This window comes from Lontra canadensis, unplaced genomic scaffold, assembly GCF_010015895.1.
Source record: "Lontra canadensis isolate GAN:19392208 unplaced genomic scaffold, GSC_riverotter_1.0 scaffold6, whole genome shotgun sequence".
Lineage (NCBI taxonomy): Eukaryota > Metazoa > Chordata > Mammalia > Carnivora > Mustelidae > Lontra > Lontra canadensis.
The window spans coordinates 2,898,768-2,914,879 of NW_022631000.1; the positions used below are offsets into that span (position 1 = coordinate 2,898,768).

At 35.9% G+C, this 16,112-nt stretch overlaps 1 protein-coding gene across 6 annotated transcripts in view; it reads right to left on the reverse strand.

The window, feature by feature from the left end:
* The window catches only part of SENP7 (SUMO specific peptidase 7), a 168,639-nt gene that overhangs the window by 78,323 nt on the left and 74,204 nt on the right, over positions 1-16,112 (reverse strand). For 3 of the 6 annotated variants that reach the window (XM_032852066.1, XM_032852064.1, XM_032852070.1), the window contains exon 5: positions 1,392-1,589. The exons of 2 other annotated variants lie outside the window; for them this stretch is intronic. In XM_032852066.1, coding sequence (XP_032707957.1) covers positions 1,392-1,589 — 198 coding nt within the window. Of the gene's footprint in view, positions 1-1,391; positions 1,590-15,115; positions 15,127-15,176; positions 15,270-16,112 lie in introns of those variants that run through there. One more of the 6 variants, XM_032852069.1, reaches the window with a different exon arrangement.

A 16,112-nucleotide genomic window follows, 5' to 3' on the forward strand; every position in this document is an offset into this window, starting at 1 on the left:
AGGCTGCTTAACAAGACAAAAAAAAAAAAAACAGGATTAAACACAAATTAGGATGTGGAATCAAGGACACTGTCCCAAAAAGATGGCATATGAGTTCAATGTTAAAGACTAAAAGATGTCAGTAAAAGGGAAAAGGAGAATTGTTTCCAAAAGAAGAAAACAAACAGCATGAGCTCAGAGGTATAAAACAGGACTATACATTCATTGAGCTACCACTAGTTCCCTAGAGATTAAAGCTCAGTTATGAATATGGAGCAGACAGACACAAAGCTAGAGAGAGGCAAAGGTGAGATCATTAAGGACCTTGTATGCTAAGCGAAGGAGTTTGAGCTTTATCCTGAAGGTTATGTTGAGCCACAGATGGGTAGATGTTAAACTATAGAGCAGAAAGTAACATCCGCCTTTGAGAATGAGTAACTTAGCAACAATATAGAGAAATAATAATCAAGAACACCAAACACAGGAAGCCCAATACTATCATAGTAATAAAGGCACAAAGTTATCAGGGCTTGACTGGGGCAGTGGCAATAAAAATGGAGAAGAGATCATTTCAAGACATATTTAAGAAGCAAAAATAACTACACATGAAAAACGACTAGATATAAAGGATAAAAAAGAAAAAAAATAAATAAAGGATGAGAAAGAAAGAGGTGTCATATACTCAGACAGACAGGGGATACAGAAATAGGAATAAGTCAAACAAAGATAATGCATTCATTCAAACTCCATATACTCCATATACAATTCCTTTAAAAAGTATAAAACAAAACTGGTCTTATTTTATAAATTAAACTGTACACATATCATTAAAAATCTGGGGGTAATATTTCAATATCACCTCCTTTCCATAAAAATGCATGTAAAATACAAGAAAGCTCACAAAGTCAAAAGTGGTAAGGACTTAGATTAATATTTAATAGGTATGCTAAAGATAAAGAAAATAAAAACTGTACTATTAATTCTGTAAACTCTGTTAAGACATAAATAGATAAATACATATACCTTCATTTTCTCCATCTTTAGCATACCTTTCACATGTTATTTTATCTAGGTCCTTTATCTATCTATCTATATGTGTATCTTCATTTTATATCATAAATGAATCTCTAAAAACATGTATATGTGAATCAAATTATAAAGTAAGTTAAATGTACTAAAGATACTTGGCTTTAAAAATAATTTTATGTCAACTTAACTTAATGAAGTGTAAAACTATCATTAACTTTGTAAAGTGAGATTGTCAGCTTTAAGATTTGCTTTCGAGTGGGGTACACCTGTATATGCAGATCTTCTTAAAAATCATTCCCAATAATCTTAACAATTTTAAGATTATTGGACTTCTACTATTTCAAATGTGGTAGGTTGAACAAAATCAATACTGAACAACATACCTTTTAGATAAATTAAGGCTTTGGTGAAGAAGTTCTAATTTTTGACATGTCTCTAGGCTGTCAACAGATGTCGAAGGCAATGAGTCTGATTGCACCTTGTTGGCATCACATAAATTAGCATCGTTTCTAGGTAGGGTCTTTCTGAATTTTCGTCCTAAATCCGTCCATAGGACATTCGTCAACACAACTTTGAGTTGCCTGTTACACACATAAATAATTAATACATAAAGTACTAAACATTGTATAATATATGAAGTAATCACAAATTATACCAAAAGAAAACCTCCAGAAGTTCTCAATTTCAGTTCTTCAGTCAATTAACTAGAGTAATAAATAAGTAAAATATGTGCTTAACCATTCTCAAATATATATTAAAAAGTCTATTTTACTTTCACTGGACTTTTCTTCATAATTCTCTCTGGTATACTACAAGTGTGGCCACACACACATACATATAGCTATTGGGATCCATGATAACACATCTGTGCCTATTTATACTTTTAGTGAAACAACAATACACATATGCATAACTCATAAGAGGCAACCACTTCCTGCACTATAATTGTGTTTTTAGTATTTGTTGATTAGGAAAGCATTATCAAAAGTAAAGGTGAGGGGCACCTAGGTGGCTCAGTCGGTTAAGTGTCTGACTCTTGATTTTGCCTCAGGTCATGATCTCAGAGTTGTGGAATCAACCCCACATGGGGCTCCTCATTCAGTGAGAGTCTGTTTGAGATTCTGGCACTCTCCCTCTGCCCCTCACCCTGCTCTCACACGCTCACACACTCTCTCTAAAAATAAATGAAATCTCTAAAAATAAAGATGAAACACTACATCATCTATAGTCTTATATCTTCATAGTCTTAAGATACAAGCTTAATTTTACCTTATTTCAACAAATAAGTTAACTTAAAACATTTGCTTTGTTTTTTGACTGTACCTATACCCTTTTCAAAAGTATAACTGATAAATGCAAGGAGTTCCAGCTTTTTGCCTCATTACATTTTGGCCATTACTCCATTCAATATATCTTTTGCTGATAATAAGAGAATAGTTCTTGCAGTAGTGTGGACAGACTACCAAAGAGACTCAAAACAACATCAAATGAGAAATGTCTGAAAGTGGGCACTGGGGTGGCTCAGTCGGTTGGGCATCTGCCTTCAGTTCAGGTCATGATCCCAGATCCTCAGATAGAGCCCCACATCAGGCTCCTGAGCAGGAAGCCTGCTTCTCCCTTTCCCTCTGCCTGCCACTCCACCTGCTTGTGCACTCTCTCTTTCTGTCTCTCTCTCTCTCTGTGTCAGATAAATAAAACCTTAAAAAAAAAAAAAGAAAGAAATGTCTAAGAGAATTGGAAATGTTTAATCATAAGAGTGTCTATTCTATTCCCCAGAACCCATTTTAAGCATTGTTTCTTTAACAAATGTAAGAATATTAAAAAACTGGAGTGCCTGGCTGGATCAGTTAGTGGAATATGCAACTTGATCTTGGGTTTGAGGCCCAAAGTTTGAGGCCCACTGACTATAGAGATTACTTAAAAATCATTAAAAATAACAATAATAATAATATTAAGAAACAAAGCAAAGTGCTCATATATTTTTTTAAAGATTTTATTTATTTATTAGACAGAGATCACAGGTAGGCAGAGAGGCAGGCAGAGAGAGAGGAGGAAGCAGGCTCCTTGATGAGCAGAGAGCCCAGTGCGGGGCTAGATCCCAGGACCCTGCGCTGAAGACAGAGGTTTTAACCCACTGAGCCACCCAGGCGCCCCTCATATATTTTAAAGATAAAACAGATGTTGGGGTGCCTGGCTGGCTCAGTTGGTAAAGCATGGGATTCCCAACTTTGGGGTCATGAGTTCAAGTCCCACACTGGGCCTAGAGCTTACTTAAAAAAAATAAATAAAAGATAAACTAGGTCTCAAAGAGATCACTTGTTTGTAGCTGCCACTTTGGGCTATCTTCAGACCATCTGGAAGACCAGTATAAGTTTTCAGAGAAACCTTCATAGAATGCACTGAAAATCCAAATATTTTGAGTTAAAAAAAATTGTTTTTTAAACTACAGGTTTTAGAATCATCATTAAATAATAAAGAGATGAGTGACATGTCTATGAATAAATAATATAATTCATTCTTCATTCAACAAATACTTACCAAGTACCTTCTAGTCAAACAACTAGAGATTCAGCAATAAACAAGATGGTTACAGTGCCTGCCTTCACGGAACTTATATTCCAGAGAAGAATCACCCAATTAATTACCTAATTACAAGTATGATAAATGATATGAACTTGAAGTATAGATACTGTACTTCTTCTGAACTAGGTCAGGGGAGGGGTTACCTGGAATATGACCTTTGAGTTGAAGCTAGCCACTATCCAAAAGAAACAGGTGGAAGATAAAGAGCACTCCAAAAGGAGGACAAAATGCAAATGCTCTGATATGAGTAAACCTAGTTGAAGAAAATCAAAGGACTTACCTGGCTCAACTGCTCAGACTGAAGAGGAAATTATACAAGACAGGGATGGACAGTGAGGCAAGACTGATGAACTATATCAATGACTTGAGATTTTATGTCAAGAACAATAGAAATTCACTAGTTTTAACAAGAGAATGATGGGCTCACAGCTTGTATTATTAAAAGATCACTCTGGGGCGCCTGGGTGGCTCAGTGGGTTAAGCCTCTGCCTTCAGCTCAGGTCATGATCTCAGGGTCCTGGGATCGAGGCCCACATCGGGCTCTCTGCTCAGCAGGGAGCCTGCTTTCTCCTCTCTCTCTCTATGCCTGCCTCTCTGCATACTTGTCATCTCTCTCTCTCTGTTTCAAATAAATAAATAAAATCTTAAAAAAAAAAAAAAGATCACTCTGATCTCTTATGAAGAATGAAATGGAAGCACTAAGTTTAAGGGTTATAAAAATGAATTTAGAGGGGTAACAATGACTTTATCAGGGGCAGTTTAGCTGAATGGTGGGAGCAGAAACCAGAATACAGTGGAAAATGGAAAAGGAGGAAAGGGGTACAGCAAATGTAGGCAGTTGACATAAGACTGAAAGGGGGATACAGAACAAGAGCTGAGGACAAGCAAAGATGTGGGAAAAGTTTTCTTAGTCATGGTTCATTAGCTAGTTAGCTTAAGACAGAAGACATCTGTGTAAATTTAAGTGCCTAGAGAAGAGGTCAACAGAATAGGAGAGGCTGAAGATAAAAAGAGACAGAATAATTAACACAGTAAATTTCTCAAGGAATGGTATAAGAGCTAATATTTTTTTAACATGCACTATATACCATGCACTATGCTAACCATTTTATAAGAGTTACTTCATTTATACCTCACAACTACTCTATGGGGTACAATGGTAATTCTTCTGCAATTAAGACTAATATAGAATGATTAATAAGTAAGCCCAAAGTAAAATGTAAATAGTAAAAGTGGGATCCAAAACCATACACTCTCAACTCTACTGCCAGCACTCTTAACTGCTCCACTATGCCAGTTTACGATGGAAGAAAAGGCACCCCTTTCCTTCTTCCAGGAATTAAAAGGAACTAAAATCACCTTTTCAAAGTGATAGAAAAAGTAAAGGAACAAAGGCTTGGGAAAAGAAAGATTTCAAATCATCACTGTGGAGAGGGAAAACACAAGCTGATTAGAAAAACACAGTAGGATTATCTTGCAGTTTAGGCATCCAGTGAGATTAATAACCATGAATTTACAATGCCACAAATATACTCTGTTTTGTGATTTATTTTCCACAACTGCTCAGCCACCCTAGTGTCAGCCCAATGCAAAAAAGATAATTAGGTTCACAGGTGATTATTAACTACAAAAGACAAAGGCACCTTTATAATAGAGAGATTCCAACAGCCACCACCTTAACCAATGATCAAATGTAGAATCACCAACAGGTGGACAAGCAAACCTTATGTGTCCTCTGATATGATGCAATAAGCAAATGACATCAGCTATGAAGTATTCTCATCAAAAATGTAAGGTGAATCTAATCCATGAGGACAAATCCAAATGAATCATAAGTCTAGAATATAGGACATTATATAAGACAACTGGCTTAAACTCTTCAAAAAAGTCAGTGTCAGGATTTTTAATAAAAAAGACAGTGGTATTCTAAGATTAAGAGGCCAATGAGCCTTAATAACCAAAATACATGATGCACAAACTTCAACTTGATCCTATATATTAAAAAGTAATAAAATAGGGGTGCCTGTGTGGCTCAGTTGGTTAAGCGTTCAACTCTTAATTTCAGCTCAGGTCATGATTTCAGGGTTGTGAGATTGAGCCCCACACTGTGCTCCACACTGAGCATGGCATCTCCGCGCTGCTTAAGATTTTCTCTCTCCCTCTCCCTCTCCCCTTCCTCCCACCCCTCTCTTTCCCTCTCTAAAAAAAAACAGTAATAAATTTTTCAAAGTAATAAAAAAAACATTGAGGGGACATTTAGGGAATTCTGATTAATTCTACACTCTATATTAGATAACAAATGAAATTACTATTAAACTTCTTCATAATATATTGTGGTAATGTGTAAGAAAATGTCCTTGTTCTTAGGAAACTCAGGTTAAAATGCTATGTCTGCTACTTCCAAATGGTTCTAGGAAAAATGTGTATTATATTTCTATCTCTACATGTGTATATGTGATATGCAATGACATACATATATGGAGAGGCTAAAAGAAGGCAAGTGTGGATAAAAGTTAAGAATTGGTGAATCTAGGGTGCCTGGGTGGCTCAGTGGGTTAAGCCACTGCCTTTGGCTCAGGTCATGATCTCAGGGTGCTGGGATCAAGTCCCGCATCGGACTCTCTGCTCCGCAGGGAGCCTGCTTACCTCTCACTCTCTCTGCCTGCCTCTCTGCCTACTTGTGATCTCTCTCTGTCAAAGAAATAAATAAAATATTAAAGAATTGGTGAATCTAGATGAGGGATTTATATGAGTGTTTATAACACTCTTGACAAAATAATCCCATGTCTGGAATCCTATACTAAGAAAAGTATGAAAAATGGGAAAAATTTATGCACAGAGATATTCTTCATGGTATAATTTATAAAAGCAGTGAACTAAAATCAACATTCAATGCTCAGAAACAGCAGAATGGTTAAGTAAACCAGGATAAAGCCACTTTAGCAAATGATACTCATTAATCTTCTACTTTAAATTTTAAGGTAGCTAACTATCTCTGTGGTTTTTTTTCTACTTGTCTTCATTTGTTTTCTTTTTCTTTTTTTTTTTTTAAGATTTATTCATTTGAGAGAGAAAGAGAGAGAGTAGGAGGAACAGAGGGAGAGGGAGGGAGGACCTCAAGTGGACTCCTGCTGAGTGCAGAGCCCAAGGCGGGGCAAAGCCCCTCTGGGGAAAATATTTCTTTTATGTTTGTATATTTGGTTTTATTGTGATTGTAATTTGGCTGACTAGCAACATCCTAAAGCATGAGTCAGAACAATTTTTTAAAAATTAAACATTTTTACCTTAATATTTTCTTTTTTCCCCAAATATTAAGGAAAAAATTGTTTAATTTCTACATTTAAATGCCATAAGATTTCTATGGATATTGGAATAGAAATTAAGAGTGAAGAACAACATTCAAATCATGCAAAATAAAACCTAAACTTTGTATTTTAGAAACCACACTTAAGTAGAAATACTATGCCAATAAAAAGTAAGAAAGTCAGGAGAAACTTTTTTTTTTAAGATTTTATTTATTTGTCAGAGAGAGCACAAGCAGGAGGAGCAGCAGGCAAAGGGAGAAGTAGGCTCCCCACTGAGAAAGGAGCCCAACAGGGGACTCAATCCCAGGACCCTGGGATCTTGACCTGAGCTGAAGGCAGACACTTAACTGACTGAGTCACCCAGGCATCCTTGCAGGTTAAAGGACAGAAAAGGAGTTGTAACTGCAAAGACATGAGAGAACTTCTGGAGTAGTTTTCTATTCTGTGTGGTGGTTACCAAAGTATATTTGCCTTTTAAAAAATTCTTAAATTATAATAAATAATTTATTGTTTACCTTTTATTTCTTTTTGGTAGATGCATTACATTTTGCAGTATAAATAAAGAATAGAGAACACCTAAACAGAGAACTCCATCTAACCCAACATTGTATATCACATTCCTGCTAAAGTACTTGCCTAGGCTTTTTAAAAGCATCCAGTTATCTATTTATGAAATACCCTTCTCTAAGCTGTCAACCATGATACTATTAATTTACAATTGACTTTTGAACAACATGGGTTTGAATTGTGCAGGCCCACTTATATAGGATTTTTTTGGATGAATATAGTACAGTACTGTAATTGTATTCTTCCTTTCCTTATGATTTTAGTAACACTGTCTTTTCTCAAGGTTACTTTAAGAATACAGTATATAATACATAGATCATACAAAATATGTGTTAACTGTTTATGTTTTTGGTCAACAATTGGCTACTAGTTCAATTTTGGAATCAAAAGTTAAATGCAATGGAACACTACATCAAAAACTAGTGATGTACTGTATAGTGACTAATATAATAAAAAAATTAAAAATGGAAGTTAAATGCAGATTTTCGACTGAGCAAGGGGTTGGCATGACTAAACCCCACACTGCTCAAGGATCAAATCTAATTTCATTTACAAGGGAAATAATCACTGATATATGTACTCAGAGTCTAAAAAACATTACACCTAGAAATAAAAAAACACTATAATTTTTCTAGAGTACTATTTATATATTTGAAAACCTCTAATTGTAGGAAAACAACATAACTACAGCAGGAAATTTTTTTTTTTTTTTTTGGCCTATGAACAAAACACATACACTAGGTTTTCTTAAAAAGTATAAATTTTGTGTTCGGGTGGCAGGGAGGGGGTGTGCGCCTGGGTGGCTCAGTCGGTTAAACATCTGACTTCAGCTCAGGTCATGATCACAGGGTCCCAGGATGGAGCCCGTGTCCTCCCTTTCTCTCCACCCCTCCCCTCCACTCCTGCTCACTCTCTCTCTCTCTCTCAAATAAATAAATAAAATCTTTTTAATTCAAAATTTTTAATTACAATTTTTAACAAAAGCAGTTTACTCAATGAATATATGAGTTAGCTATATAATTGGGCTAAAAAAATTGAGAAATCAGAAAAAATAATCATTCTCCAAAACTTGGAGTCCTATTTTTTGGTTCTGGAAACTAGCCAGAATAAAAGCAGTGTTTTAATTTCTCTTTTCATAATTTAATTGAGAGCATTTCTTGACCTTCAAAAACAGTGGCTGTAGGAAATAAGAATATGCCACCCCAAAATATGTCACTTTGGCATAAGGACTGTTTTGAACTGAAGACAACTGAGAAACAGCAAATGCCAAAAAATAAAAAATCTTTGTCCATCTACCACTTCCCTAAATGCAGGCTTAGACTATTCATCACTAGAAATTCTTTTTTTTTTTTTAAAGATTTTATTTATTTATTTGACAGAGATCACAAGTAGGCAGAGAGGCAGGCAGAGAGAGAGGAGGAAGCAGGCTCCCTGCTGAGCAGAGAGATCACTAGAAATTCTTATGAGCTCAGAGATAGAATCTATATAACAAGCCTAAACCTTATTTTCCATTAGCTTCCTCCATATTTTTACTTTCCCACAGTTTGCTTTTCTTGGAAGTCTTTAAGCTTTTTTGTCTTCTCACTTTTCCAGAAATTTATTATTCATTGTTAGACGCTACATAGGCCCAAGTTGTAATTACCCCTTTGAGTTACTCATCACAGCATTTCTCCTTCATAGATGCACATTCCATGTGGTAGTAAACTCTATGTTTGTCTAATAAATCTATATTTTGTTAGTCTAATTTGCAGGGCATCAGAGAACTGAAAAGGGTAGAGAAAAAGGCTTTTTCTCTATATAGACAAAATATTTGAATACTTCACAAGAAAAAGACATGAATGGCCAACATGCATATGCAAAGATGTTCAATACTATTTATCTTGTGTTTCTGATCTTAAAAAAAAAAGTTCCTTTTAGATTCTTAATCTCACAGAACAAACTGACGGTTGTCGGGGGTGGGGGTGTTATGGACATTGGGGAAGGTGTGTGCTATGAAGTGTGTAAACCTGGTGATTCACAGACCTGTACCCCTGGGGCTAATAACACATTATATGTTAATTTAAAAAATAAAAAAATTTAAAGAAAAAGTTTCTTTTTAAAAGGGGGACGAGAGCAAAAAATGTCTGTAGACACACTAGAGAAGGTAATAAGGCCAATAAGTACAAGAAAATATGCTCAATATTGTTATTCACCAAGCAAAAGCAATTAAAACCACAATAAAATACCACTGCACATCTATAACAAGGGAGAGCGTGGAGGAATTAAATTTTTCCTACACTGCTGGTGGGAATATGAAATGCACCATCACTTTTGGAAAACAGTTTGACAGTTTCTTACAAAATTAAAAATGCACTTTCATTGACTCAGCAATCCAGCTCCTAGGTATTTACCCCAAAGATTGAAAACATATCCACACAGGCATTTATAAATGAATATTCACAGCAGGTTTATTCATAGTAGGAAAAAACTGAAAACAACCCAAATATCCACCAAGAGTTGAATGGATTTAAAAGGGCTAAAAACATGTCACCCCAAAATATGCCATGTTGGCATATAATTCTGAGCTAAAGTCACTTGAGAAATAGCAAGTGCAGGAAAGGCTCTCTGACCTTCCCCTTTCTACCTAAAGGCAGGTCCTAAAATTTCCCATGAGAAAGGTGCCTTTTCTATACCAGGAAGACATCCTTATCACAGCAGACTGGGAGGAGACACCAAAATAGATTTACACAAACAAACCTACTAAATAATGACCCTTATCTTCCATTAGTTTCCCCCATATACTTCTCACGTTCCCACAATTTATGTGCCTAGAAATATAAACCCTTTTCTTTTGTCTTGTCACTATACAAATTTATTGTTCCTTGTTAAAAAGATATATGGGTTGGGATGCACGGGTGGCTCAGTTGGTTAAGCGACTGCCTTCAGCTCAGGTCATGATCCTGGAGTCCCAAGATCAGTCCCGCACCGGGGTCCCTACTCAGCAGGGAATCTGCATCTCCCTCTGACCCACCCCCCTCATGCTCTCTCTTATTCTCTCTCAAATAAATAAATAAAAATCTTTTAAAATCAATAAATAAAAATTTCTTAAAAAAAAAAAAAAGATATACAGGCTGTCAATCCTAACCATGTCTTTAGGTCTTCATTTTTCCTAAGAGCTTCCAATGTGCACTTTCTAAAAAACCAAATAATATTTGTATGTTTTTTTCCTGTTGATCTGTCTTATCAGCTTAATTCAAAGGCCCAGCCAAAGAACCTAAGAGGGTAATATGGACAAATCTCCAAAACATGCTCAGTGAAAAAAAAAAAAAAATAGACACTGGGGTATCTGGCTGGCTCAGTCAATAGAGCATGCCACTCTTGATCTCATGACTGTAAGTTCAAGCACCATGCTGGGTGTAGAGACTACTTAAAAATAAAATATTTTAAAAAACAACAGACACAAAAGAATATATATACTTTGTTTCCATATATTTCCAACTCTAGAAAGCAAACCTAATCTATAGTGACAGTAGATCAGTAAGTAGGATTAGAGGTGGATGGGCTTGAGGGGTAAGTGGGAAAGGGTACATGGAAAGTCTCTGGGGAATTGGGTATGTTCACAGATGGTGGTGGTAATGGTAACAAAGGTATAGAAATTTGTTAATGTTCATCAAAACAGGGGTGCCCAGATGGTGCAGTCGATTAAGCATCTGATTCTCGGCCCCCGGCCAGGTCATTATCTTAGAGTCGTGAGATAGAGCTCTGAATGGGGCTCCAGGCTGAGCCTGGAGTCGTCTTGGGATTCTCTCTCCCTCTTCCTCAGCCCCTCCGACACACCCCCCACCCCCAGGGAGTACATTCTCTAAATAAATAAATAAATCTTTTTTCAAAATGTCATCAAAATACACACATGTGTATACTTTGTTAGATATAAAATGTACATCAATAAAGGGATTAAAAGACATTAAGAGGGATGCATAGGTGGCTCAGTCAGTTAAATGTCTGCCTTTGGCTCAGGTTATGATCTCAGGGTTCTGGGATCCAGCCTGGCATCAGGCTCCCTGCTCAACAGGGAGTCTGCTTTCCCCTCTCACTCTGCCTTCTCTCCACCTGCTCTTACTATGCCTCTGTCCCTCTCTCTCAAATAAATAAAATGTTTAACAAATAAAAAATAAAAAATAAAAGTCATTAAAGAACATACAAAAATATTTATATTGTCTTTAGAAAATGAATCTACCTATTTGGTTTTCCTCATCAAAGCCAAATTAAATGAATCAAATGAGTAAATTTTTATTAATTTATACAAGTATACTTTGCTAAAATTTGGATTGAAAAATTCATTAGAGTAAGTTCAAGGGCTCTAAAGAATCATCATCACTATAGTATGCCTTGGAATCCACTTTTCCAGTGTATGAATTTGTTACCTGGCAATTGCCCAAGTTCCTTAGGAAGCACCTTTTAAAGGAGAAAAGTATTTAAGCTGATACTTTGAAATTAAAACACTGGTACTTAATACACACACAGGACTACACTGATTTGGACTTTAAGGAAACCACAACTGACTGAAAAATTTTAATCCATAATCCAGATAGTTACCACAATAAATTGCATGTGTTTTCCATATTCCCCTTTCTTACTGTCTTAGTCCATTCCAGCTCCTTTAACAAAAATACCATAGACTGGGTGGCTTAACAACAAACAAGTATTTCTCACAGTTCTGGAGGTTAGGGAGTCCAAGATCAAGGCACCAGCAGGTTCGATTTGTGGTAAAAGCTTCATGGTTCACAGGTGGCCATCTTCCCACTGCATCTTCACATGGTAGAAGAGATGAGAGAGCTGCCTGGGGTCTCCTATTCATGAGAGCTCCACCCTCATCACCAAATCACCTCCCAAAGGCCTCCCATTTCCTAACACCATTACATTAGTGATAAGGATTAGGATTTTAACATAGACACAAACATTCAATCCATAACATATACCTAATTTCAGCAATACTTTAAGCTTCTTTATCACCTATTAATGACAATTCTTTTTTCCCTGAGGCTGCTCTTAGTAAACAGTTCCATCTTATTTCACTTGCATACAGCACCAGCTTCACAGACGTGCAACCTGCACAGCATACATACCCCATGCTTGTTTTAAAGCTCTGCTGTTGCTATCTTGAAATTCTTAATAATTTTATCTTCATACCTGTATTTTGTAAGTGAAAGTCACAAAACAATAATACATGCACATGAGCAGAGAAAATATACACCACAGGCATGTCCAACCTTTCCTGGCTACTCCATTTACATATAATATTTTAGAGGTCCATGAGCAAAAAATTCTTATGGATTCAACATATGTGGGAGTTCCGTGATATTCAAAATGAGAAAAAGGTAAGCAGAGGCACTAAAAGTCCTGAGGCCACATTTTTTCATTCAGTCTAATAAATGGCTCCAAGAGGAAAAAAAAAAAGAAGAATGGCATCTAAGAAACACAAATGACTAAGGTACCCTATTGTATCCTTTCTTACTTCGGTTAATTCCCTGTGTTAGCCAAACACTTACACTGAAAATGATGACACAGCAGGAAAAGGAATGATAGGGCAATTCTTAGTTCCTTTTTCACTTTCATTCATTCTTTATACATCATTATGCCAAAAATAGAAAGTTTTATACATCATTATGCCAAAAATAGATGCATCAAAAAGTGATAAAAAGCTGCTAAGTTTAGTTTTGTGCAGTATTTCTACTCTTCTGATAAGAACAAAATATATATATATTTATATAGATATCTGCACAGTTTATATCCATATAAACTGTGAAATATAAATTGTACAATTTCAGTAATTGTGCATACTGGTTCGATGCTAATATCCATATTTAAGAAGAAGAATTAAACAGTATAAAGGTGAACAGTAAGATTCATCGTAATAATTTAAAATTTTTCTTTTTCTTTACTTAGAATAACACAGATATAAATAAAACACACCATGGTAAGTTAAGAAAGAGACAACGAAAGAAAGGAAAATGTTTTATAGTTTAGCACTGTGATATAATGGGAAATATACATTTGGTCTCTTATTCTCTGGTAAATACATCAAGGTGCAAAGGGAGGTAACATACCCAAAAACATCATGGAAGCTCCACACCCCCAGCCCAAACCCTGTCTTATAGAAAGAACTCTTCTGTTTGGCTGTTCTTGTATTGTATCCTTTATATCCTTTATAATAAACCTATAAATGTAAATAAAATGTCTTGAGTTTTGTGAGTCATTCTAATAAATTATCAAACCTGAAAAGGAAGTCATGGAAATGCCCAATTTATAGCCAGCCAGTGAGAAATACCAGGGACAACCTGAGACTTTCTCTGGTATATGAAATAAATGCAGTCTTGTGGGACTGAGCCCTTAAATTGTGAGATCTGATGCTAATTCACCACAGAGTGTCAGAACTGAATAGCACTACATCCAGCTGGTACCTGGAAAGCTGAAAAATGGTACTGGAAAAAACACATGCATTTTGGTGTAAGAAGTGTTGTGAGTAAAAACATTTCATAAGTACCTTTATTTAATTGCATTTTTTCTATTTTTTTTTTTTTTAAACAAGGGACCCTGCACTTCCATTTTGTCCAAGGTGCTACAAACTGTAGCTGGTCTTACTTGCACAGTAACGCTAACAGAAGAAAGGAATCCAGACAGAACCACTGTTCCAGGCCCCACAGCTTTTCAGATGACATCAAAATCAACACAACCATTGAGACAGATCTAAAATAATAAAATAATTCTAATGTGTCATATGTCTTATTAGGAATTATTAGAGATATGATTTAAATTGTCTCATTTAATGTGTTGTGGTCCTAGACCTACTGTAATACTTGATAACAAACTCATAATGTTGGAGAATAGAGCAAACATCTGGCATAAAAGATCACTTTAACCAAAGACAACTGAGAAGGAGCAGATAGGAGAAAACCTCTCTGAATTACACTGATACCAAAACTAGACAAAGACATTGCAAAAAAAGAAAAATACAGGCCAAGATCTCTGATGAACACAGATACAAAAATGCTCAACAAAATATTAAAAAACTGCATTTGACAATGCATTAAAAGGATCATTCACTATTCAAGTAGGATTTATTCCAGGGATGCTCGGAAGGTTCAATAATTGCAAACCCATCAATGTGATACATCACATTACTATGGTATCTCTCCCAATCGGATGGGAGCCCCCAAATGTGTGGCAACCCAAATGGGTGGAAGCTGGTGGCACAGGCAGTAAAGGGATTCACCTGAAGCAGAACAAAGGCAAGAGAAGTTTATTAAATACAAAACAAGGGAGCCACAGACAGGACAGCAAGTCAGAGACTATCTGCAATGAGACAGTGAGAGAGAACTGTATTAAAAGGCAGAAAGTGGGGTGCGTGGGTGGCTCAATCAGTTGGGCATCTGCCTTTCACTCAGGTCATGATCCTGGAATCAAGCCCCGCACTGTGAGTCCTGACTGGTGGGGAATGAGCTTCTCCTTCTGCCCCTCCTCACATTCGTACTCTCTCTCTCTTAGACTTTCTCTCTCTCAAACAGATAAGAAAAAAAATCTTAAAAAAAAATAATAATAAATAAAAATAAAAAATAAATAAAGGCGGAATGTGAGGAGGTATGAGATATGTGGAATTTTCCTCTTTTTGTTACCTGTGCCTGGTTTTAAGTAGCCCACTGGCTAGTTAGGGCCTACTGATATTTTGAGGTGGGTCAAGTGATGGGCCTGTCTACATTCAGCCAAGGGGTTGGGGGTCACGATGGGCCCTTTTGCCTTAATCAAGTTTCCACTGCTCAAGCCTATTATCTAAAAGTATTATAAGCGGAAAACAAGTATTATAAGAGGAAAACAAAAACCGTATGACCAGTTCAATAGATGCAGAAAGAGCATTTGACAAATACAACACCTATTCCTAATAAAAACTCTCGACAAAATTGGTTTAGAAAAAATATACTTCAACATATTAAAGGCCATATATAAAAAAACCACAGCTAACATCATATTCAATGGTGAAAAACTATGATTTTTTTCCTGTAAAATTAGGAATACGATAAGAACGCCCACTCACACTGCTTTTATTCAACACAGTACTGCAAGTCTTAGCTGCAACAATCAGAGAAGAAATAAAAGGCATCCAAATTGGTAAGGAAGAAGTTAAACTGTCATTATTTGAAGGTGATAATATTATATATAGAAAACCCTAAAGACTCCATTAAAAAACTATTAGAATTGATAAATAAATTCAGTCAAGTTGCAGAATACAAAAATCAACACACAGAAATCTGTTGTGTTTCTATACATTAATAACAAAGTAGCAAAAAGAGAAATTGAGAAAACAATCCTATTTCTAATTACACCAAAAAGAATTAAATACCTAGGAATAAACTCAACCAAGTAGGTGAAAGACCTCTACTTCGCAAACTGTAAGATACTGACGAAAGAAATTGAAGATGACACAAACAAATGGAAAGATACACCAGGCTCACGGATTAGAAGAATTAATATTGTTAAATTGTCCATGCTACCCAAAGAAATCTGCAGATCCAATGCATACCTATCAAAAAACAATAATATTTTTCACAGAACTGGAACAAATAGTCCCAAAATTTATATAGAAGTACAAAAAATCTCTAATAGACAAACCGACTT